This window comes from Anolis sagrei, chromosome X, assembly GCF_037176765.1.
Source record: "Anolis sagrei isolate rAnoSag1 chromosome X, rAnoSag1.mat, whole genome shotgun sequence".
Taxonomy (NCBI): Eukaryota; Metazoa; Chordata; class Lepidosauria; order Squamata; family Dactyloidae; genus Anolis; species Anolis sagrei.
The window spans coordinates 109,185,198-109,211,114 of record NC_090034.1 but is presented as its reverse complement, the minus strand read 5'-3'; the positions used below and the strand labels follow the sequence as shown (position 1 = coordinate 109,211,114).

The window sequence follows — 25,917 nt, the reverse complement described above, 5'->3', positions numbered from 1 at the left end:
TACACACACCCCATAACGCAGGGACTCAACCTTCATGCAGCCTCCATGAAGAGGGGCTACCACCCCCCCACCCCCAAGAGAAAGAGAGGAGGCAAAGAGTCATGTTGGCAACCACAGGTTTTACCATCTGTGTACAAACAGAGTTTCTCCGATTTTAATAGCCGGAAGACATGATAATACCACCCTAAGGGGCATACAGAAAGATCAATACTACTGTTTATCATGTCTGCGTTGCCTTTTAGTGCACGGCAGGCTCAACCGCTCTTAGCACACTTTAATTCTGAAACAATTATTCCAGAGTAAGTGTCCACCGCACGGGGAGAGGCACCACTCTGATCTGAAATTCAGAGGCCAAGACGGTGCTGGGAAGGTGTGGGAAAGACCCACTTTGGCACAAGCCTGGCTGGTTGTACAGGTGTTTCGCTAAATGGACGCTCAGACCATTTTTCTTACTCTCAGAATTGTATGGGTAGAGAGACTCGTTCTGAAGCTCCTCACCCTGGAATTCTTTCTGGGTGGATGATGGTTCGTCTAACATTGATGGAGCCAGGGCGGGCCTGTCCCTGTTGAGTTTCTGCCTGCCAGGAGCTGTCGAGGCCCCCAATGCGTTTGCCAGGAGACAAGCCGGCAGCCCAAACATGGCCGGTGCTGCTCTCTCGTCATGTGACAAAGAAGCAGCTGCCATGTTCTGTTCTGTGGAGCATTTTCAGGGGACACCGTCACAACATAAAAGCAATAGCAACCCGAAAAAAGGACGCCGTTGTTGATAATGGACATCATAATGGTTAATCTCCCATCAACACATATACCCCGCCAACCTAGGACTTTGTCCTTCACATACACACCAAGTTATGTGTGGCTGCGTGCTGTTTTCTCTCTTGCACTTGCCCATATTCCTCCACCCATGACAGGTTTCTCCTTGTGCCAATCACACCCCAAATAAATTGGAGTTTTAATCTTCCGTTCCATTTAAGATTTCGACCTTCCTCCTTATACCTGTCTTCTGCCAACGCTGCCTTTCTTTTCTTCATCAAAGCAGTCGGTTTTTGAACTTGAGGAGTATCCATTATAGGCGACAGAAGCTGTCGTGTCACCAGAATAAGGGGCAGTCCTTTCAGGGAAAACTGGGGGGCTCGGGTTCCCTTCAATGTAGCAAAACTGCACCCTTCTAAACAGAGAACTGGCTAACTTGGATCAAGTACCTGGTTTCACAACTGCCTGCACAGAATTGCAGCAAAAGGAGTGGAGGAAGTTTCCAAAATCTGAACACAAGATGAGATTAAAATGTACGGTGGGATAATCAATCTGAGATAAAACCAGGGATGCCGGGTATGTATCCACTTCTCTGACAAGAAGGGAACCAACTGGGGGGCTTCTCTGTCCCTGAAGCCCTTTCCAAAAACACAGCACAAACACTCAGCATTGTGACTACTACAGTTGCTAACTTTCGTTAGAAAGAGACACACCCCAACAGTGGTGCATACATTTCTCTCAAGACTATTTCATGCTAATTTCCACCAAAAACCCTTTAACCAGAGCCATTTTCACAATCTAAGTAGTTAAAAGAATGGAAAGAAAGCATATCTTCTGACTGCACATCTTTATGAGCAACACAGGATCCTTTACAATAGTCCTGTATTGTGATCCTCTGCTTGCTAACAAATAATCATTTTTACAAAAGAATAACAAAGAAGCGTTTTAACCAAAATTGACAACCAGAAAGCCCCCAAACAAAATAGCAACCCTACACAACAAACACTATGATTAAAAACATTTCAGAGATTGTTCGCAGCAATAATAGCACACAACCGGTGTTTCAAGAAACATTGTTCTACAGCAGGCAAATTCCCACACACTTTTAGGAGTCGGTCATTTCATTTAATTACTAATCAAAAAGGTACCAATTCCCAAAATGAACCTTTTATTTTTCTCTCCGATGCATTGAGACCCCTCACGATTTCAGAGCTAAAACAATATTTCTCCTATTTCCAACACTTTGCAAGCATTAAAGGAATCAATCTGGACTATAAGCCTTTAGTTCATATTAACACAAAAAGTAGGGAATTGCAGGGAGGTTAGATTTCACCATCTATAAATAACTGTGAATCCATCAAGCAATCTACATTATCAGATCTAGATTGGGATGTTAAACCTCAAAGGAGATCCAAACAGGCGGACAAAGTTCTTACTTTTTAGGCTCAGCCAGGAACACAGTTAAGATGAAGTACATCTGGATTTAAGACGACCTGCCCCAATCATAAAAAGGTAACTAAACCGGTATGCCCTTCTTACACCTGGCCTGCTGAAAGGGGTAGGTTTAAAGCAAACACAGAGTAACGGATATGGATAAATGACATAGGAAATTGACGATGGATGATGGAATTGGACAATGCTTGACAATAAGGAGACGCTAATGATGTTGTTTTTATTGCTGTTGTGGTTATATGTAATTGTAATATTTTTAAATTGTTTTATGATACTATGTATACTGTTTTGTTGGAAACCGCCTTGAGTCGCCGATAAGCTGAGAAAGGCGGTATACAAATACAGTAAATAAATAAATAAAGCAAAATCTTACATGAGGAATATTTCTGCTCCAACTCATCAACAGACCAAGTTTATTTTATTTATTTATTTATTTCGAGTACTTCTATCCCGCCCTTCTCAACCCCCTAGGGGGGACTCAGGGCGGCTTACAACTGGCACAATTCGATGCTAACAATTCAACAAATAAAATACATAGCAACAGTAATCACAAATAGTTAAAAACAATCAATTAATACAGTAACAACTAAAAGAAAGTTACACAGCCTTTGAGGGTGTGACCAACCATTTTCAGGATGGTCCAGAATGGGGCTCAGAGGGTGACTGGGGCACTCAGACCTCACACAAGTGGGTTGCACAATTCCCACAACTGCAGAAGTGCTTTCTGACAACCCCAGGATAGTTGTGTGGTGAATGTAGTTTTTAGGGACGCAGGGACAAGGCTTCACTAAGCACCAGGTGTCAGCCTCAAAGCTTCTAGGACAGGAGGCCTCTGGTCCAAGAGTCTGAACTGTCCAAAAAGGGCACCAGAGACTGTATTTCATAGCTCCAAATGAAGCATGGGGACTTGATCAAAGCACACGCACCTAGTACTGAGGCAAAATGATTCCCTTCCCCAGCACAGAGAGCCCAGCACGCCCATCTTGCTCCTTGCACTGGTCCTGTTAACGTTCATCACTGTTCCGAACATGGAGGCCATTTCCTTCCTGCAAGACAAGGTGCCCGTCTTCACAGCTGTGGGAAATGGAAGGCATGGGTTGCCTTCCCAGCACAAGAAGCCCAAGGGTGTGCTGCCTCTAAAGTGTGGCCCCTGTGGGGTGTTTGGGCAAGGGAGGGGCCCCAGGCACAGACCCCCCACATTCCCCTAAAGCCACACCTGAAGCATCACAAGACCCCAGTGCCTCTCCTTCCCCAAAGGCCACACGTCGCGTCCCTTGCCATGACACAGACCCCTTTCGGATCACCCCAATATCCCTTTCTTTGCAGCTGGAATTGCTGGATGCGCCTCGAAAGCCACCGGAAGATTCTCCTCTGTTTGTATCTGTGGAGCGATTAGCGCCTCAACCCCTCCGTACGAGAAAGAGCGATCGAACAAAGAAACACAGGTACTCACATTGTAGGATTGTGGTGAACTGATGGAAAGTTTACAATATTAATTTCCACCAGCAGAATTTTCCGTTTTTACTTGTGAAATTCTGTCCGAGTGCCCTAAAAATATTTTATACACGGATGTTATGACTTCAGCACTGAACCCTCCATCTACTCCCATACGCAGCATTTAACATCAGCCCATATTTCAAAATCAATCAGAATGATACCAGTAAGGAAAGGCCAGAACTACATATAATCCTGTATTTGTAGGAAAATCTACTGCAAGGAATAATCATTAAACCTTAATCGATCTTTGAAATATAAATTTACATCTATTTACACGCAGAGATACGGTATGCAAATATTGAAAATGCACCTGTTGCAGTTATTTTTCAATATTTCAGAGAGGAGTCATTATCCCCCATTCAGCCGATTCAAAATCCTACCTCCCCACAATTCTGTCTGTGTTTCATCTGGAAATATGATTTGGAACAAAGCTAACTAACAATAGATTTCACTCATTTTGCTGTGACAGTTGACAGTATTTAGAGACAAAAAGAACAGAAAAAGTGAAGGGAGAAAAATCCAGTCACATTATCGCACAATCCTGCACGAAACTGGAAGCCCTTCTTAATTAGATAATTTATTTGCATCTTAAAACGTCTATGCAAATCTATGCAAACGTATTTAGAGAGGGAGTTTATAATGGGTGGCCTGGTGCTTGATTCCATCCGTGGCTCCTTTTAAAAACCGGTGTCCAGGAGCTGACCGGCTCTCCCTCAATCGTCCTTTGACGACGCGGCATAAGTGCTTTGAAGGGCTCTTGGTGTAATGGAAAATGAAGGATGCAAGGTAGCCATGTATATTATTTATAGGTTTGTAAATCGATCCCTTTATCTTTATTGAACCGTATTCTACAGATAGATAACGGATATTATTGATACAGAAGAATGTATCTGCTGGTTGATCCTATTATCGGTAGATCCATTTACAGACACTCAAAACAAAAGGCGCCTTCCGACGTGGTGTTACACGTTGAGCTAAATGGTTTTTTATTAGAAGGACCGCTATTAGTACAACAAGCCCCTTGTATTAATAGTACACATGTGCTGACCTCAGGCAAGTCACCCATAATTTAGGAGAGGCATGCTTGTTTGCACAAAATCTATGCAATAACACTGCTAAGAAAATTCAAAAGGAAAGACTTTAAATAAATAAAGAGAATTGTGACACATGGAGGAAGCAATCCCTGCAACAACTAGGAAGCTCGTGCTTTAAACTCTACGATGGGTCGAACGGGAATTTTCTAATTACAGATCAGTTTGCTGTTTATGGATTGATTGCACCTATACTTACATGAAAATCAATCTTTCTCCTTGCTATATTTCAAAAACATGCTCACAGTAGTAATTTACTGCTTTGTAAAGAGATCATTACGTTTGAGTTCAGCCTTAAAAATAAATCTGTAATGGGAAGATTGTGTTTGAGAAAAGCTGGTAATTAAATTGATTGCCTCCCATTTAACATGCATTGATTTGTAAATGCCACCCAATTATGCCTGAAGGGACACGCATCGCATGCAGCCCACATCACAGGTAAATCCCACCTCGGCCAGAAGGACAGCAAGGGATCCCTCCTCATTGTCGCTGGGGCCTTGTCCCCGCGTTGGGGTGTGCATCTCTATGCAGCCCTCTCATTTTGATTCCTCCTTTTTCAAAAATCCCAACTGTTTGGGACACTCTCAAGGTGAAAGAAGGCACAAAACCCCTTTTATTTCCCACGTTCTGCCCCCCTCCCTGCCTTTCTTCTGGGGCTTAAGAGTAGGAGGCTGTTTTGCCAGCGATAAAGCAAACAGATCCCTGGTTCCAGATATGGCTCCCTTCCCCTTTCTTCCTCCAGCACAGAGGCACTCACACCAGACCCATCCCTGGCCTTCTGGACACCCTCCCCCCCCCCCAAGAATATATACATCTATATGGTAAAGGTGTGTTTTGTGGGGGGGGGGAAGCATTTAATTCCCACTGAAACTGACACCAAAGTGGGGCAAGGAGGGCACAAAGTGTGTTTGATGGCTGGAGTGCGAGGCTGCTTTCTCCCCCCGCTTTCAGGTGACATTCATGGAATAAATGACCTGGACTCTTTGTCGGGGAGATGGAACTGACGGTCAGTTCTCTTGACCAGGAAATGGCTGCTCTCACGTAGCACTGGCGGGAGGAGGAAACCGAGGGGGGCTCGGCTCCATTAAGGCCATCCTCCCTCATAACTGGGGAGGGCTGGGGTTCGGTCATAATTTGGAATTAAAACAAAACAACATTAATTATCACTCTTCTGTACTATTGCAACTCACATTCTGGATTTCAGGAAGGAGGAGAGAGGGGGGTGGGCTTTCCTTTCACAGCAGAAAATATGACTTGAAGGGAAATGGAGGCTGGGGGGCACTTCAGGGCAAAAGCGTGTTTGCACAAAGGGGAGCAGGGCATTCAAATAGAAGCCATGGGGTTTGGAGAGGTTTTATCAAAGCGGCCGGGAAGGAAGAAGAGAAGAGCAAAACTACGCACAGCCCAGAAGGACAGGTGCACGTAAACAGAACTGGGAAGGGGGAAAAGAATATCATTGCTATGATCATTATTGCAATCATAATGCAATGGGAAAAAATAAATAAGAGGGGAAATGAAGGAGGAGTGAAGAAGTGCAGCGAAAGAGTGGAAAGGATGAAAGGCAATGGGCAAAACCCCGAGGAGCCTCTGTGGATGGACAGAGGACAAAATATGTGCATCTATTTGGGGGTCTCATTCTGTCAGGCGAGGGGAGAGGAGGAGGAGGAGGGGGCATTGCAGGGGTCAAGGTCGGCTATGTCCCAATGCGGGGTTAGGAACAGGCACCAAAGAGCTGGGAGAGTGGCCTGTCGCGATAGGGTCAGTGATGGAGGCACCAAGGGCACACACAAACACACATGTAAACACATATCCATGCTCTCCATAGCAGGTCACTTAAGGCAAATGTGCCTGAAGGGTCCAACCGGGAGGTGAGTTGCCGAGGGAGTGGAAGGGGCAGGGCGCAGCGCAGAAAGGGTTACTGGGAGACAACCCATGCACACATACAAGTGCACACGACACACACACACGCTCTCTCTCACAGACACCAGGCAGCAATAAAAAGGTCACTGCAGAGAAATGAGGTCTCACTTGACAAGAGCAGATGCCTCCCCAACACACACACACACACATATACACAGAGGCTTCCTCCAAGGCAGGTCCCCCTCCAAGCCCCATGGAGCACACACTTGTTTAAAAGAGAGGTAAGAGGTTTGGGAGTCACAGCCACAGTAATGCACAAACAGAGGGATTGCATACACACAAAAGCACCCTCCTTAACTGAGAAGCACCACATTAAAAAACCAAAACCACATGAGTTCCATGCCACTTTTGTATTGTCAGGTCCTCCCAATGTAAAGGATATTTCCCTTGTTCATCCCGGTTGGCCATAATCCCGCACTCACAATGAAGGATGGCCGAAAAGAGCAGATCCGCCCAGTGTACACACAGACACACTCCCCGCCCTTCCAGCCAAGGCTCATGGGCAAGAGACTGGACGCTAGCCCATTCCCAGGACCCTGGAGCAATGCAATTTGGGGGGGGGGCACGATGGTGGGCTCTTCTGTTTTCAAAAAGAGGGCCCCTCCTGCCCTCCTCTCAAACCAAAGGAGCCCAGTTCCAACTCTCAAGGCCTCAACGTCAGGGGGAATCCTCACTGCCCATTCTTGGGTGTTATGGCTCCAATGTCCCTGAAGAGAAAGGGAGATAAAAACCCCCACAAACCAGGCCATCAATCCAAGCATCCCTTATGGGCCCAGGGTGTGGGACCCAGGGACAATCGTGACAAGGGACTGGGCCCAGGGAGATGGGGTGAGCTCAGGGCCCCGGGTGACAACACACCAAGGAAAAGTGAGGCTGCTTCCAGGCCGGGGCCCCTCTTCTCCCAGTGCGGGGCCCAAAGGCTCCAGAGGCCTAAGGTCTGGGAAACAGATGGGGAGAGGACCCAAAAGGACCCCCCCACACACACACCTTGATCAGGACCTGCACTTTCCCATTTCAAGCAGGAATCATGGAGAGAATTTGGGACGTGGTCTTTCTCTTTTTGAAGTGACGAGACTTCCCCAAACCACGCTGACAAAACTCAAGTGCGCGTGCACACACACTCACACACGCATGGCCCCGTGCGACCAGATAATGCATCCCCTCGCTCCCTTAATTTGCTTTAATCGCCCTCTTGTTTGCACTCCGGGCGCCTTCCCCCGGAATCACTTAATGCAGATTAATTACCCGTCCACCGTGCCATTTAATCACGCCGGTGTCCCCTGAACCAGGGTGAAAAAGGGACTGGATTCAGACCAGGCTTATTGATCAAGTTGGGGTTCTTTATCAAGCGGGGTGAGGTTTCCCCAATGAATTAATACGGACTGGAGCCGAAGGGTCTGCGAAGGATGTCAAGCCACTTCCGAGAAAAGCACCTTGGAAAGGTTTGTTGCTTTCCGGGGTTTGTACAGACGGAGAGGAGCAGGTGTGGGAAGAGCAGCCTTCCCAAAGGGTGTGCAAGTTCCCTGTGACCCACACCGCCCTCATGCCAGCCTCCACTGAAGCAGGGGTGAGGGGCAAGAGGAGGGAATACCATGCACATTCTCATAGCAGATTAATAGGCAACCGCGTGTGACACGGCAGGCACCCAGGCATTCACACACACTGCAAGTGACACTCAAAATAATACGGTGCTATTTAGTAAGAGAAGAAGTAGCAATGCTTAGGACAGGAAAACATAGTAACAACAATAATACACTTGATTTATACCCTGCCACCGTCTCCCCAATGGGGACTCAAGGCGGTGAACATGAGGCCAAGCCCAAAAAAATACAATACTACGCAATAAGATACAGAATGCAAAACAAAATTTAGACCAGGAATAAATGACAGCAGCAAAGCAAAACAAAGCCAATTAACACAATATAAAACCGAACAGGATGGGCAGGCCAAATGGATGGGGATTTCCCTGAGCAAACTCTTCCCCGCTGCCAAATTTCCACTCCTTTTTGTGTCCCAGGAATACCCTGGAGAAATGGAGGGTTGGCTTCCTAGAGAGCGCTTTCCAGGCACACCTGACAGGTAAAGAGTCCCAGGTGCTGGAAGAGTGGGAAGGGCAGTGGCCTGGTGAAGGTGACACACTCCCAAAGGAAGGGATGCTGGAAGAGTGGGAAGGGTCAAGGCGGGGGGGGGGGGGGGGCTGGAATAATGATAATACTACTACCAATAATAATAATAATAATAATAATAATAATAATAGTGTGTGATGTCTATCCCACCTTTCTCCCCAGAGGGAGTCAAGGCAACAAACAATAACAGGGCGCCACAGGCCAAGCCAAGTGCGCAGCCAGTGATCAGGGTGAGACTTGTGGCCCTTCCAAAGCACAGGAAACTCCCCCTAAAGCTCTTTGCAGCTGCCCAAGCACGCCCTGCCTTTCTCCCCTTCCAAGAGGGGCTGTTTCCCCTATTGCAATATCCCTGGGGGGGGGGGGGTGTGCCTTAGAATCGCAGGCGTCTCTTAGGGATTGGTGGCAGTGGGACTGAAAGGAGGAGGGTGCACCTTAGAACCCGTGCCATATGGGATTGGTGTGCAAGGAGGGGTGAGGCCTGAAGGGCTTTTCGGGGAGAGGACACGGGGGGGGGGCAGAGCAAGGAGGGCCCTCAGACTGAATTGGGGGGGAAGAGGGGGCATGTGGGGACCCCTTCCCAGCTTCCAGGAGTTTGGCTCTTTGGCTCCCCGGGGACCGTGGCCAGGAAACCATCACTACCATCATCATTGAGGAATTGGTGGAGCTGAGTGCCCAAAAGCTAGGAAGCAGAGGCCTGGCTCAGGGAAGAGAAGGCTTTTTGGTCCTGGTTTGGCCCCTTCCCTTCCTTCCTCCCTTCCATCTCATCCTCTGAGTTTTTCTCATTTTCCCTTGTCCGTGTGGCCCGCTCCCTGTGATTGTGATTGATCTATTACTGTATTTTGCATCATTTTATTGTATTCTTGTGTTTTATTTATTTTACTGTGATGTTTATTTGGTGTTTTGGTTTTGTTTTGTGGTCAGGTATTTCCAGGCTTGGCCTCATGGAAACCACACAGAGTCCCCTTTGGGGAGAGAGAGGGAGGCTGGGTATTAATAAACATTATTATTATTATTATTATTATTATTATTATTATTTGATGATGATGGTGTGTGATGTCTATCCGACCTTTCTCCCCAGAGTCTATTACTGTATTTTGCATTATTTTACTGTATTCTTGTGTTTTATTTATTTTACTGTGATGTTTATTTGGTGTTTTGGTTTTATTTTGCGGTCAGATATCTCCAGGCTTGGCCTCATGGAAGACACCAAGAGTCCCCTTTGGAGGGGGAGAGGGTGGCTGGGTATTAATAAAGATGATGATGATGATGATTATTATTATTATTAATAGCCGTCCTCTGCCACGTGTTGTTGTGGCCCACTCTGTGCATATGTGTTTTGTGTGTGTATATATTTGTGTATATTTGTATATGTGTATGTTTGTGTATATATGTGGTTTTGCACTTGTGTTGTAATGTATTTTAATATATTTTTTGGCTTTTAAAGTCCCTTCCGTTGTGTTTTTCAGTGTTTTTAGGAGTGATGGTCACTTGTTGGCCTGAGAGGTGCCTTGTGTCCAAATTTGGTGTCCATTCGTCCAGTGTTTTTTGAGTTATGTTAATCCCACAAATGAACATTACATTTTTATTATATAGATTATTATTCCTTCCTTCCTCTCCCCTGCCTTTCTTCTCCTCCTCCTCCTCCTCTTCTTTTTCCTCCTTCCTTTGCTTTCTTTCCCTTCCTTCCCTTCTTTTCCTCCCTTCCTTTGCTTTCTTTTCCTCCCTTCCTTTGCTTTCTTTCCCTTCCTTCCTTTGCTTTCTTTCCCTTCCTTCCCTTCTTTTCCTCCCTTCCTTTGCTTTCTTTTCCTCCCTTCCTTTGCTTTCTTTTCCTTCCTTCCTTTGCTTTCTTTCCCTTCCTTCCCTTCTTTTCCTCCCTTCCTTTGCTTTCTTTTCCTCCCTTCCTTTGCTTTCTTTCCCTTCCTTCCCTTCTTTTCCTCCACCCGCTCCCCCTCGCAAGACAAAAGGAAGGTCGGGGGAGCTCCCTTCGGCCACTGTACCTCCACCCCAGTTACCTTCTATTCGACCCTGAGTTGGGCCACCCCCCACCTACCCACCCCCCGCTCCCCAATGCATTGTGCCCAGCAGCCTCGGGGACCCCCCCCCCCCCCCAATCATCCACGGGAGAGACAATGCTGGGACCAGCCCCTGCCTTGGGTCTCCGGTGCAGCCCAGCTTTGGCAATGCAAACATTTCTTTCCAGTGTAGGTGTATGTATCGATAGATGAAAATAATAGGATATATACATCCATAGACTATGTGTGTGTGTGTGTATGTATAATCCCTGTCCCGGTGCACAAAGGCATTGAGGAGACGGGGAAGCGGCGCCCAGCCTGGGAACCCTGGGGGAGGCGAGGGAGGGCCCCCAACCCTGGGCAGGGACCCCGACCCCTCGCCCGTTGGTTGTGGTTGTGATTCGGCGCGGCCTGGGCTTGTGTGTCCCCGCAGGTGGAGGGGTGGAAAGAAGGGAGGAAGGAAGGGAGGAAGGAAGGTAGAAGACAATGCGCGCCCTCCTCTCTATCTATCCTTCCTTCCTTCTTTCCTTCCTTCCTCCCTGCCCTCCGCTTTCCCTCTTTGCCGGCCAGGGAGAGGCGCCTGCCTGGCTACTTGGGGGGCCGTCCTCCCTGGAGCCGAGAGAGAGAGAGAGCAAGAGGGGCTCCTGGGGCCCCGCAAAGAAGGAGCCTTGTCCGCCTCCTCCTCCTCCTCCTCCTGGGCTGCTGGTGCTGGCGGTGGTGCCTCAGTTCCTTTTGCCGCCTCTGCTGCTGCTGCTGCTGCTGCCTCTGCCTCCTCTGCTTCTGCTGCGCCTGCATTAAGCGGCGGGCAATCAATAGGGCGCGGGCGAGCGGTATGCAAAGCGCGGGCATTAATATGCAAAGTTTTAAAGATTTTTAAATGGGAGAGGGAGAGAGGGAGCGGGAGGAGGAGGAGGAGGAGGAGGAAGCGGGGAGGCAGGCGGGCAGGCAGGGAAGCGGGCAGGGCGACGACGGAGGCGGGGAGGGGGCCTGCTCGGCGTGGAGCTGCACCTACCTCTGCTTCCATCGGTGGGCGCACGATGACTCCTCCATGCGCGCGCCGAGCAGCCCAGATACGAGCGGGAGGGAGGGGGGGGAGAGGAGGAGGGGGGAGGAGAAGAGAGGGAGGGGGGAGGAGGACGGAGGGAGGGGGAGGCAGAGCCAAAGCCAAGGCAAAGCGAAGCACAACACAGCCAGGCAGAGAGGAGGCGCGCGGGCACGCGGCGCGCCCCCGACCCTCTCCCCCCCACCCCTCCCTCCATCCTTACCCCCTCCATCCCTCCCTCCCTCAGCCCGGCGACGGTTGCCCCGGCAACGGGAAAGATGCAGGAGCAGCAGCAGCAGCACCAGGGATGAAAGATGCTCAGGGCAGCAGCAGCAGCAGATGGGGAGGATGGAGGAAGGACAGAAAGAGGGGCAGGGCAGGGGAGTGGGGCAATAAAGAGTGGGCACATGGAGCAAGAGGGGAGGCCTTGCCAGGAGGAGTCCCCTTCTGCACAGAAAAAGAAGGGGTGTAACTACACATAATAATAATAATGATAATGATAATGATAATAATAATAATAACAAACTCTCAAATTACAAGAGCAAAACAACAGAGAGGAAACAAATCCGGGGCAGCTAATCACCTCTCAACAAAAGATTGCCCCAGGCACTAACAAGCCAAATAACAGATATATCCACAGATATATAAACCCCTTTTCCTACTTCCAACAGACCTCACTACTACCTCCTCTTCAAACTACAAGAGAGGAGATTCCATCTGAACATTAGGAAGAACTTCCTGACTGTGAGAGCCGTTCAGCAGTGGAACTCTCTGCCCCAGAGGGAGTGTGGTGGAGGCTCCTTCTTTGGAAGCTTTTAAGCAGAGGCTGGATGGCCATCTGTCAGGGGTGATTTGAATGAAATATTCCTGCTTCTTGGCAGAATGGGGTTGGACTGGATGATGGCCCAGGAGGTCTCTTCCAACTCTTTGATTCTATGATTCTATGATTCTACCTCTGAGGATGCTTGCCATAGATGCAGGCGAAACGTCAGGAGAAAATGCCTCTAGAACATAGCCATATAGCCCGGAAAAACCTACAACAACCCAGTGATTCCAGCCAGTGATTCCGACCTTCAACAATACAAATAACAAACTCTACAATTACAAGAGCAAAATAACAGAGAGGAAACAATCCGGGGCAGCGAATCACCTCTCAACAAAAGAGTGCCCCAGGCACTAACAAGCCTCACCAAAAAAAAAAACCTGCCAGGCCACCAAATGCTAATCAAGGTGGTCAGTGGAAACATTCACCCCTAGCTCCAGCAGACAAGAGTCCTTTGTCCCACCCTGGAAACATAGACCCTTTTTCCTACTTCCAACAGACCTCACTCCCTCTGAGAATGCTTGCAATAGATGCAGGCGAAACATCAGGAGAGAATGCCTCTAGAACATGGCCATATAGCCTGGAAAAACCTACAGCAACCCTGTGATTCTGGCCATGAAAGCCTTCAAAAATATTTATTTATTTATTTATAGGTTTTATATACCGACCCTCTCACCTTCAAAGAGGGATTCGGACCGGTTCACAACATGTGTTAACATACAAAAAATATACAATAACAACACAATGCTACTTCATTACACGGTTAAAATATCAGCACTATACACGTTAAAACATTATCATCACAGTTAAAAGAGCCAAATCATCCGACACCATCACAATCCCATTCATCATCCTCCTTTCATGTGGGCAAAGAATTAAATCAGTTGTCAAATAACAAACTTAAAATTACAAGAGCAAAACAACAGAGAGGAAAAATCAGGGCAACTAGTCACCTCTCAACAAAAGATTGCCCCAGGCACTAACAAGCCAAATAACAGATATATCCACAGATATATAAGCCCATTGTCTTAATTCCAACAGACCTCACTACCTCTGAGGATGCTTGCCATAGATGCAGGCGAAACGTCAGGAGAGAATGCCTCTAGAACATGGCCCTATAGCCCGAAAAAAACCTACAACAACCCAATAATAAACTTTATTTATACCCCGCCACCCTCTCTCCCCCCAAAGAGGACTCGGGGCAGCTTACATGAGGCCCAGCCCAACAGTACATTACAACCAAATAAAACCAAGACATCAAAACAAATATCACAAATAAATAAAACCATAAGAATGCAATACAAAATAATACAATGCAGAATCAATCCCAAAGATAACATGATAAAATTCAGGATGAGATAGAGATGAAAGAGAAATATTTGTATGGGAGAAGCTCATAGGAGAAGCTACAAACAGGCGGGGGGAATTGCATAATCAGAGTCATAATAATAATAATAAACAGGAAGTGTCCAACATGTGATCCAATTCAACAGCCAGCAGAGTGTCTGCTATGGACTCATCTTGTTGTGTTTCTAATAAAAAAATAAACAACCAAGGGGTCAGGGCACTGGGGCCAATGCGGGACCCCCCCAATCTAGAAAGTTCCATTATTCTTATTCTTATTATTGTGTTTATTTATACTCCGCATAACATAACAATTACAATAATAATAATAAACCGAGGGGACAGGGCACTGGGACCAAGGTGGGACTTCTCCAATCCAGAAAGTTCTATTATCATTATTATTTTTGTGTTTATTTATTTATTTATTTATTTATTTATTTATTTATTTATTCACGACATTTCTATGCCGCCCTTCTCACTTCACTTCACTTCTTCACTTCACTTATATTTCTTAATGAGTCGCTCTCACCCAAGGTGCTCCAAGCGACTTACAATCTAAAATAGTATTTACACAATATAAAAACAGTAAACAGTGACTATTTGGCAAATTAGATCTGATCACTTTACTTAAATGCACAACCAAACAGCCAAGTCTTGAGCGCTTTTACAAAAGGTCACAATCCAATATTGCTCTAACATATGGAGGCAATGAGTTCCACAGAATTGGAGCAGAGGTCGGAAAAGCTCTACCGCTTGTAGCTTCCAGGTGTCCCTCCCCTTCTCACCCCGAAGGGGACTCAGAGCAGCTTACAAGATATATATATACATACATTATATTATATTATATTATTAGCACAGCAAAATATCTGTATTATATATTACTATATTGTACTATACCATTATATTGTCATATTATTAGTAATATTACATGTCATATAAAATATATAATTATATCGTATTATATATAGTATTATATTATACTCCACTTTTACTGTCCACAAGTAGACTCAAAGTAGTTTTGGTTCTCTGTGGAGAGAAAAGCCCTTGAGGAAGAGTCTAGGCTTCATCTGAGGAAAAGCAGCATGGGACATGGGGACATGCCGCCCAACTTTATTAATTGGGGGGGGGGGGGGTTAAAAGGATGGAAAGGGCATTGTTGGGTGGAGAGTGGAGGAGGCCGCTCTGGTTTGGGGAAAGCTTTGGGAGAGGGTCCCCAGGGCTTAGGGCTGAGAGGGAAACAGCCCAGTTCCCCTAAAGTGGTATTTATTTATGTATTTGGGGGGGGGGGGGGAGGTTCCTGATGCTGAATCCTGTGTGTGTCCAAAGCAAGTGCAGGTTGAGGTGGCGGGGGGAGCTTGAAAGCCCTCTTCTTCCCTCCTTCCCCCCCCTCCCTTGGCCACTTCAGGTCCTCAGCAATTTTGCACAGATGAGCCTTAAAGCTTAGGACCTGTGTGCATTCTCACTCAGTCTCAGGCTTGCCCCCACCTCCTTTGGAGCCTCCCCTGGATGCCCCAAACACCCCACAAGGACCTTCATTTGACACAGAGATGCAAGAAGGAGATGGTGCCGGAAAGGAGTTGTAACTCTCCAGCATAATAATAATAATAGTAATAATATTGACACGAAAGCACAGTATGTCACAGCAAACGAGATCTATATTTGGGATACGAAATCCAGCTTTAGTGTCAATTAATAATAATAATGCTAAAATGAGGAATAATCAATATTCCTCATTTCCAAAATGCATCCGACTTGGCCAAATGTTCTTTACACACTAGAGGATTTATACCTCTCATTCAAATGTGAAGGCCCTGCATGCAATATATAATAATAATAATAATAATAATAATAATAATAATAATAAACCTTTATTTATACCCCACTACCATCTCCCGAAGGACTTGGTGCGGCTTACAAGAGACCGAGCCCAAATACATCAGTAAAACACAACAACAACAATACAGACAATAAATAAACTCATAAACAAAGCAATAAACAGTAACAATAACACCATGATACATTAAAAACCTATGGTGGGCCAATTGTAATAATTAATTTTTTTTAAATGCTGGGCATGACAAGGTGACATATAACTAGGATATTTGGAGAGAGATGGAGTGAGCAGACAATCCTAGATCATTAGTAAAGTGCAATTAGGGACATGTTGCTTAGGGTTTCCTTATTCTGGGAAAGCACACTGGAACAACTACGTTTTCAGGCTCCTCATAAGGCTGCCAGAGTTGGGGCATGCCTAATGTCTTGGGGAGCGAGTTCCGAGTCGAGGGGCCACCACCGAGAAGGGCCTATCCCTCATCCCCACCAATCATGCTTGTGATGGAGGTGGGATGATGAGCAGGGCCTCTCCAGATGAACAAAGAGATCATGTGGGTTCGTGCACAGAGATGCGGTCACGCAGGTAGGTGGGTCCCAAACCGTTTAGGGCTTTGTAGGTAAGCACCTGCACCTTGAATTGGGACCAGAAAATGAACGACAGGCAATGGAGCTCCTTGAACAGGAGGAATATATTTGCACAGGAAACATTCTTGAAACACACCTCTTTTACATCAGTTGATACTTGACATGTATTTCCGTTTAGTGCCCCCCCCCCATCCCACCCCAATCAAGTGCAAATATGTTCCTTACTTTTTGAATAAACTCTGCTTAGTAAGGCAGAGGAAGTATTCTGCTATAGTGAAGGGTTGAGGTGCGTGATATTCAGAACGAAACGCCATTCCTCCTGAGAGCAGAAATTGCAAGCAACATTCATAAAATAAGTAACATTTTAGCAGATGAAACATTAGGCATTTTGAAAGAGAAAAGGCTGATGGGCCAAAGTAGGACCTGATTTCCATGCATTGCATACTGAGATTGCAACAGCTCTTTTTAAAATGCAGAAGTTCTATGTTGGTCCATTCCTTGAAAAACCAAAAAGATGGATAAGAAATATAATTAGAATATGCAAGCCCATTATTATTAAAAAATGCATATTTATGGTGTATGCCATCTTGCTACTAATATAACATCATTATTGTAGTGTTTGACTCACAAGGATTCACTATTGAGAATTCAGATCATACAAAAATAAGTCATAGTATGTCTTAATTGTTAAGACTGTAAGTATTTACAAACAAGCAATGCATACATAATATTCATATGTATATATCTATCGTTACCGTATGCACACTCACCCAAAACTCCCATTAACACACATCATGGAAACTTTTATTATTCTCTGAGCAAGCATAGCAGGATTAAATACCTTTCCTTATTAGCACTAAAAAGTGGGCATTAATCACAGCAAAAGGGGATTTTCATCTCCAAGAAGGTCTGCAAGTTTGTTAGTAAACAAAAAGAAAAAGCACGTTCCATTGCATTTTTAAAAAACCAAGGATTTTGTGTTCTATGTTCTGTATGCAAAACGATTTCATGTAAATATGGCATGCAAATTTACCTTGTAAATATTAAATATCATATGCAAATTGGACAAAAAATGTTTATAAGCTTCTAAGGGTTGGTTTATATATAACTATAACTTGAGTATAGAAATGAGATGCAAATATTAAAATTGTAGGTAAAATGGAAAGAGTTTGCATACAATGAATTAGTGACTGAATTGTCTTGATACAAAATAGGAAATGTTGTGCTTGACTGATACTTTGAGGGCACGCTTCACACATGGCATGGTTTACATTTTGGAAATTAATGTATCCTATCTATAATTGTTTGATTAGTTTTCAGTAGGTGCATTGTGTGTAAAACAATTAAGACCAATCGGATCCCCCCCCAAGAGGTTATATCTGATTTTTGTTTAAATGCTGTTGGAAAAAAGATTGGATTTCCGGTAGGGATTTTCAGGAATTTTGGGTGAAGAATTAATATGCTAATTGGTAAGCTGTTGTTCAGAAATATATGCCTAGTATTAAATGAAGGGGTTTCTATCACGGAAGAATAAAACCTTTATATCCAATAATGCAGAAATAGAAAAATAATACCACATCTTTGGATAGAAAATACAGATTCCTTCGTAAAGGCCAAATCTTACAGAACAGAGTATTTAATATTTCATTTCCAGATCCAAATACAGAAACAAGTCACATGCAATGCAAGGCAATTAACTTTAACGTGTTCCATCTCATGGCATTCTTTGTCATGCCAAACATGTTTACAATGTGTTCAATTATTGTAGGAACAAAAAATATCTTATTGCAATTAGCTCATGAGTATTATTCTTTAATGAATTCATAGGAATGTTGTGAAGAATTTAGGACCAATGTAAAACAAGAATTCAACTCTGCGTCTCTGGATGGCTGCATTCAGCATTTGGGGGGATTATATATATATATCTATATGTCTTCCTCTCTATATATCTGGTGTTTGGCTTCCTTCTGACACCTTCGTTGCCGCTTTTATTCCCATTGTAAGCTCTGGGTGACTCCGAATTAATTCCTATTAGCCAAGTCACTCCCGTTAATAATACACGCCACTTTCACCAGAAAGCCATAATTTCTCTTTGGAATGAAACGGCTTTCGGTGTGACATTGGTCGCCGGGTGCCTACAATCCTGATTCTCACGCAATGCAAGGTTCAGAAACAACACAAAATTAGCACCAAATCTGTCGGACATTAGGATACCTGCCGTTCCCAGAACACTGTGTGGAATAATAATGTTATAGAACACATTCTGCCTAATGTGAATTTTTGGTGCATCCTGAAAGTTAAACATTAGTTATTCCAGGCAGACCTTATTTTCATCTAAGAAATTAATATTCAATGCGGAAGAGAAATAGGGATTACTGTATATACTCGAGTATAAGCCTAGTTTTTCAGTCCTTTTTTTAGGCGGAAAAAGTCTCCCCCGACTTATACTCGAGTCAATGTTATTTATTATTTTACTTTGTTGTTATTTATTTATTTATCGTGTCATCAGCAACCATACCATTGTATTTTACTTTACATTGTATTTACATTGTATTTTACTTTGCATTGTATTGTATTTTGTTGTTGATGTTATTATTATTATTACATTTATTATTTTATTATTGTCATTACATTTATTATTTTACTCTATTATTATTATTACATTTATTATTTTATTGTTATTATTATTACATTCATTATTTTACTCTATTATTGTTATTGATACATTTATTATTTTAATCTATTATTATTATTATTACATTTATTATTTTATTGTTGTTGTTATTATTACATTCATTATTTTACTCTATTTATTATTGTTATTCTTACATTTATTATTTACTCTATTATTATTGCATTTATTATTTTATTGTTGTTATTATTACATTTATTATTTTACTCTATTTATTATTGTTATTCTTACATTTATTATTTACTCTATTATTATTGCATTTATTATTTTATTGTTGTTATTATTACATTCATTATTTTACTCTATTTATTATTGTTATTCTTACATTTATTAATTTTTTATTATTATTTTACTCTATTTATTATTGGAGGACATGTAAGCATATTTACATTGAAAAAGGTTAGAATAATGGTTCAATCAGAGTTGGACAGTCTTATCTTGAATTACATTTGGCCATCCCACTGTTTTTAATTGCTTGTTGTCTTATTGATAATGTTGTATATTTTATTGTCTATGTTTTTATTTTATTTGCTTGTATTGTTGTTATTATTGCTTGTATTGTTGTGTTTGGGCTCGGCCTCATGTGAGCCACACCGAGTCCCTTGGGGAGATGGTAGCGGGGTACAAATAACGTGTTGTTGTTGTTATTATTATTATTATTACAGTTTTATGTAAATATTCAAAAACATCTAACCTACTAATGCCTAAATTAATATAATTTTTATTTTGAAATTTACCCGTAGCTGCTGCATTTCCCACCTTCGGCTTATACTCGAGTCAATACATTTTCCCAGTTTTTTGTGGTAAAATTAGGTGCCTCGGCTTATATTTGGGTCGGCTTATACTCGAGTATATACGGTATCTTATGAAATAAATAAAGCCATGCAAATAATTTGAATTGTTGGGTTAATGGCAAATGACGATGTTATTAAGAAATGCAAGCATCCAGATAAAGCAGAGACAGTGACGCACAAATGGGGAACTGTTGCACTTGTCTGCCAGGGAAGTGGGAATCGTAATTATGGACACCATTATTTTGGATCCAGATCGACAGATTGCTCTAAAGAGCCATTAAAAGAGCTGGAAAGGATCCTCGCCAAGGAGCCTAAACCGTCCGCTGTGTGCTTTATTTCAGCGTGATGTGATATGGTTGCGGGCGAAGGACGGCACACAGAATTTTTGTCCAGTGGAAAATCCCCGATTCCTTCTTCTTCCGAGGAAAGGGAGTGCGCGGAGGCTCAAGGAAGGTCCAGGAACCTGTTTTGCAAAGTGGAATAATACGGCTTGGAAGAGGTGTCGCGAACCTCCCCGCTGGTCTTTATCGGGGAAATCGGATCGGATTAATTTTGCCAATTAATTTGAAATGTGCGGATCAATGGGTGATAGATGACAGCGCGGAGCTTCTTCCTCCCTCCCTCTCTGCCTCTCTTTCTTTCTTTCTCGTGTGTGTGTGTTAATGTGAGCGCAGCCTCTCTCTCCGCACGGCCGGCTGACACGCAGCGGCTTTGTGTGTCCGTCCAGTCCAGTCCGTGCGCCGGCCACAAAGCGGCGGATGTGCGGACATGCCTGCAAAGACCAGGAACCGGCGGTCAGTTGGGCCACCGCTGCCTTCTTAGCCCTTTGGCCCCGCGTTGAAGGCATCCCACTTGGGCTTTTTAATTAACTTTGCACAAACCTTGCACCTTCCTTCCTTCCCCCTTGTGACGCCACAAAGGCCCAGAATGACATGTTCTCAAAAAGCCTCTGGGAAAACCCTGGCCCACCGGCCCTGCCTCCCCCCCCCCCCATGCGCTGCTTTAATTTATAAATTTGCAGGATGATGCTTTCTCTCACATCGGACTGGCCGCTTGGAAAGACACACGGGGACGGGGGAGAGCGGTGGGCTTTGCAGAAAGGGATGCTTCCCCACTGAGCCCATACAAGCCTGCAATGGAGAAACACATTCTAATGCACAGCCCCCCCTCCCCCCCCCTGATCACCTTGGAGGAGCCCATTCTGAGTTGGAAAAGGGTTGGTGCGTGATTGATCTTGGTGATCCTTTGCAACAAAAGAGAGAGACGGAGAGAGAGAGGGGTTGTTTGTATGGAATCCGTGGTCTCCTTGAACTCCTCGGCCCTGTTCTCTCAAGCAGAAGCCAGGCGCAGGGAGGAGGGAAGGAGGGGAGACCGGCCTCTGGGCAGAAAGGCCTCCTCACACTCCGGGGGAGGCGGGGATCCCTGGCCCAGAATGGCACCGAGGGGCAGGGACTGGGCCTCCCTTCCTGAAATACCTGGAGCCCATTGGGGACCAAGGCGAGGTCATCAAATATCTCTTCCCTTGCTTGCAAGAACTCCAAAGGTCATCATTTTTTTCTTTGGTTGCAAGAGCTTAGCTGACTAAGTCATCATGAGGGAGTGCATCTCCATCCATGTGGGCCAGGCTGGTGTCCAGAGGGGCAATGCTTGCTGGGAGTTGTATTGTCTGGAACACGGGATCTTGTCGGACAGGACCATCGCTAGCGCCATCCAAGAAGGACAAGTGGATTCATCCTTCGAGACCTTTTTCTGCAAAACGAGGGCAGGAAAGCATGTCCCCAGGGCAGTTTTTGTAAACCTGGAACCTTCCGTTGTCGATGAGATCCGTACTGGGAAGTACCGTTCCCTCTTCCACCCGGAGCAGATGATCAGCGGCAAAGAAGATGCTGCCAACAATTACGCCCGAGGCCATTACACCATCGGCAAGGCAGTCATCAACACGGTTCTGGATAGGATTCGCAAAGTGGCAGACCAGTGCTGTGGCCTCCAAGGTTTCTTGGTCTTCCACAGCTTTGGTGGAGGGACAGGGTCAGGCTCCACGTCTCTCCTAATGGAGCGGCTCTCGGTTGGTTTTGGAAAGAAGGCCAAGCTCAAATTCTCAGTCAACCCTGCCCCACGCATCTCCACTGCAGTAGTGGAGCCCTACAACTCCATCCTGACCACCCACACCACCCTGGAGCACTCGGACTGCTCATTCACGGTGGACAATGAAGCCATCTATGAGATCTGCAACCGCAACCTCAACGTGGAGCATCCAACATATATCAACCTCAACCGGGTGTTTGGGCAGATGGTGTCCTCCATTACTGCTTCCTTGAGGTTTGATGGGCCTTGAATGTTGACCTGACTGAATTCCAGACCAACCTGGTGCCCTATCCCCGTATCCACTTCCCCTTGACCAAGGCCCTTTCGAAGGCTTCCTCCAGGGATGGCCTGGGTGCTAGATTGTCATGGAAGAGCTGACCTGCGGCTGCGTTGCCTAAGAGGGACCAGCAAAGATTGGATGATCTGAGACTTTTAAGGAACCAGCAACTGAATGGCAAGCTGTACGATAGTGTTCTATTTCACCTATGGCATATGGTTTACCATTCCTGCTGCCTGAAGAAAGCGCCATTTTTTCCCTTAAGGATCCATCTCACCCTTGATATTCTATTATTATTATTATTATTATTATTATTATTATTATTTACTTAGGCGATCCCTCGTTTTCCGAGGATAATTGTCTTCCAACATTCTTGTGGGTCCGCATGTGGCTGTGGAGCCCTATTCTTGCTCTGCATCTTCTTCCGCAGTGAGGGCATTGGTTTCCAGGTGGAAGGCGGTCCTGGTCGGGGTTAGCTTGACGTGCCTTCCTCTTGGCACGCTTCTCCCTTTCGCCCTCCATTCGTGCCTCCTCAAATTCTGCAGCACTGCTGGTCACAGCTGACCTCCAGCTGGAGCGGTCAAGGGCCAGGGCTTCCCAGTTCTCAGTGTCTATGCCAGAGTTTTTAAGGTTGGCTTTGAGCCCGTCTTTAAATCTCTTTTCCTGCCCACCAACATTCCATTTTCTGTTCTTGAGTTCGGAGTAGAGCAACTGCTTTGGGAGACGGTGGTCGGGCATCCGGACCATTATTATTACCATCTACCAAATAGTGAAGAGTAGAGACATCACACTGGCAACAAAGATCCGCATAGTCAAAGCAGTGGTATTCCTCATAGTCACTTATGGATATGAGAGCTGGACCAGAAGGAAGGCTGAGTGAAGGAAAAGAGGCACTTTTGAACTGTGGTGCTGGAGGAAAGTGCTGAGAGTGCCTTGGACCACCAGAAGATCCAACCAGTCCATCCTCCAGGAAAGAAAACCCAGCTGCTCGTTGGAGGGAAGGATAGTAGAGGCAAAGATGGAGTCCTTTGGCCACATCATGAGAAGTGCCTTGGACCGCGAGAAGATCCAACCAGTCCATACTTCAATAAAGAAAGCCCAACTGCTCACTGGAGGGAAGGAGATGAGAGGTCAAGAGGAAGTCCTTTGGCCACATCATGAGAAGAAAGGAAAGCTTAGAGAAGGGAATGATGCTGGGGAAAATAGAAGGAAAAAGGAAGAGGGATCGACCAAGGGCAAGATGGATGGATGGTATCCTTGAAGTGACTGGATTGACCTTGAAGGAGACCCTGGGGGTGGTGACAACTGACAGGGAGCTCTGGCGTGGGCTGGTCCATGAGGCCACAAAGAGTTGGAAACGACTGAACAAATGAACAACAACAACAAAACCATCTAGCAGACATTATAGGATGATAAAAGCAAGGACAAATATGCAAAGAGAGAGCTTTTATCCTAAAGCGGTGACTATATGGAACTCTCCGGTTTCACGCTGATATGTCAATTGGGGTTCTGCGATAGTGATTAGAATGTGGAAGGATGGGTGCTTTGTTTTGTAATCCTACATATCTAATGTGCATTAGGGGTGGCCTTTAATTTCATTGTACGATATACATTGACAATACAAGTTGTTCTATTCTATTTAGGCAGGGAGCCAGGCCCACGGGGGGGAACCTCTGGCTCTTTGCAAGGGCCTTCCAGGGGTCCTGGGTGCAGAGGTTGCCCCCTTTCTCTCCGGCCACCTTTCTGGCCTTCTCTCCACCACGCAAGGGGCTCCAAGGCAATTGTTTGGTGCCCGGAGTTGGCTCAGGGGGTCTCCGTTTGCTGCAATGCCCGGCTTAGTTTTCCTTTTGAGTTGTTGTTGTTGTGACCATGGTTTCTTCCCGACTGCCACCATTTCATTCGGTGTGTTTGGTGTGGAGGGGGGGGGGGGGGCAGAGGAACCGATGAATTACGACTAATGTGGAAAGGGCCCATGCGGCTCGGGAGTGGTGCGCCCCCTGCTACAAGATGAGGGAACAGCGGCCCCCAACGACTACCCTTCTGCAGCCAGACCATTTCGGTGGCAAGGATTTCTGCAGGGATTATGTATAAGGGGGTCAAGGATTTGGTGTTGAAAACTCTCTGGTGAAAGGAAACCAAAGAGAGATTCTCAGGGAAGGTCTAGTAAAGCATGAGAGGCCACAGGAGGCATGCCAGGTAAGCCCATACGGGAGGCATGGGCAAACTCCAGGTGGGTTGTTGTAGTTTTTTTCAGGCTATATGGCCATGGTCTAGAGGCATTCTCTCCTGACGTTTCGCCTGCATCTATGGCAAGCATCCTCAGAGGTAGTGAGGTCTGTTGGAACTAGGAAAATGGGTTTATATATCTGTGGAATGGCCGGGGTGGGACCAAGAGCTCTTGTCTGTTGGAGCTAGGTGTGAATTATTAAAGGACTCAAAAATCACAACAGCAAAACAACAGAGGGGAAACAAACAGGCACATAAAATCACTCTCAACAAGGGATTCCCCCTGGGCACTTCTAAGCCATTGAATGCTAATCAAGGTGATCAGCTGAAACATTCACCTCTAGCCCCAGCAAACAAAAGTCCTTTGTCCCACCCTGGCCATTCCACAGATATATAAACCCATTTTTCCTACTTTCAACAGACCTCACTACCTCTGAGGATGCTTGCCATAGATGCAGGTGAAACGTCAGGAGAAAAATCGCCTCCAGAACATGACCATATAGCCCGGAAAAACCTACAACAACCTAGGTGTGAATGTTTCAACTGACCACCTTGATGAGCATTTGATGGCCTGGCAGTGCCTGGGGCAATCTTTTGTTGAGAGGTGATTAGATGTCCCAGATTGTTTCCTCTCTGTTGTTTTGCTGTTTTAATTTACAACCTTTGCTTAGTAAGGCAGACGAAGAGTGTTCACCTGTAAGGAACAGGTATGAATGTTTCAACTGACCACTAGGTGTGAATGTTTCAACTGACCATCTTGATTAGCATATAATGGCTTGACAGTTCCTAGAGCAAACTTTTGTTGGGAGGTGATTAGAGGATTAGACAGTGCTCTAGGCCCTGTCAAGGCATTAAATGCTAATCAAGGTGGTCAGTTGAAACATTCCCACCTAGCTCCAGCAGACAAGAATCCTTTGTCTCACCCTGGTCTTTCCACAGATATATAAACCCCTTTTCCAAGTTAAAACAGACCTCACAACCTCTGAGGATGCTTGCCATAGATGCAGGCGAAACGTCAGGAGAGAATGCCTCTAAACCATGGCCATAGAGCGCAAAAAAACCCTACAATAACCCAGTGATTCCGGCCACGAACGCCTTCGCCCAGGTGTTTTGGGCTTCCACGCCCACAATTCCTAATAGCCGGAAGGCATGGGCAAACTTGGGCCCTCCCTCCAGGTGTCTTGGACTTGAACACTTAGGATTCCTACCAGCTGGTAGGCTGTTAGTAATTGTGGGAGTTGAAGTCCGAAACACCTGTAGGGAGGGCCCAAGTTGGCCCATGCCCGCTCTAAAGGCCACCAAGAGAAGCAAGGCCAAAGAGCAATGGCACCTGCCACATTGTGGGATCAGGCTTGGTTGCAGCCT

At 45.5% G+C, this 25,917-nt stretch overlaps 2 protein-coding genes across 2 annotated transcripts in view; one reads left to right on the top strand and one right to left on the bottom strand.

Annotated features, from left to right (window-relative positions):
- LOC132780157 (POU domain, class 2, transcription factor 2-like) overlaps positions 1-11,933 on the bottom strand; it is an 86,549-nt gene extending 74,616 nt beyond the window's left edge. The window contains exon 1 of the mRNA XM_067461182.1: positions 11,864-11,933. The gene's annotated coding sequence lies outside the window, so the exon portion shown is untranslated. The remainder of the gene's footprint in view (positions 1-11,863) is intronic.
- Positions 11,934-21,555: 9,622 nt separating this feature from the next.
- On the top strand, positions 21,556-22,299 carry LOC137095018 (tubulin alpha-2 chain-like). The gene has a single exon (XM_067461185.1). It carries the CDS (start codon positions 21,556-21,558, stop codon positions 22,297-22,299), a length of 744 nt encoding a protein of 247 aa, XP_067317286.1.
- The last annotated feature ends 3,618 nt before the right edge of the window (positions 22,300-25,917 follow it).

Coding starts and splice junctions, on each gene's coding strand:
- LOC137095018 (XM_067461185.1), top strand. CDS start 21,556: ATGAGGGAGTGCATCTCCATCCATGTGGGCCAGGCTGGTGTCCAGAGG.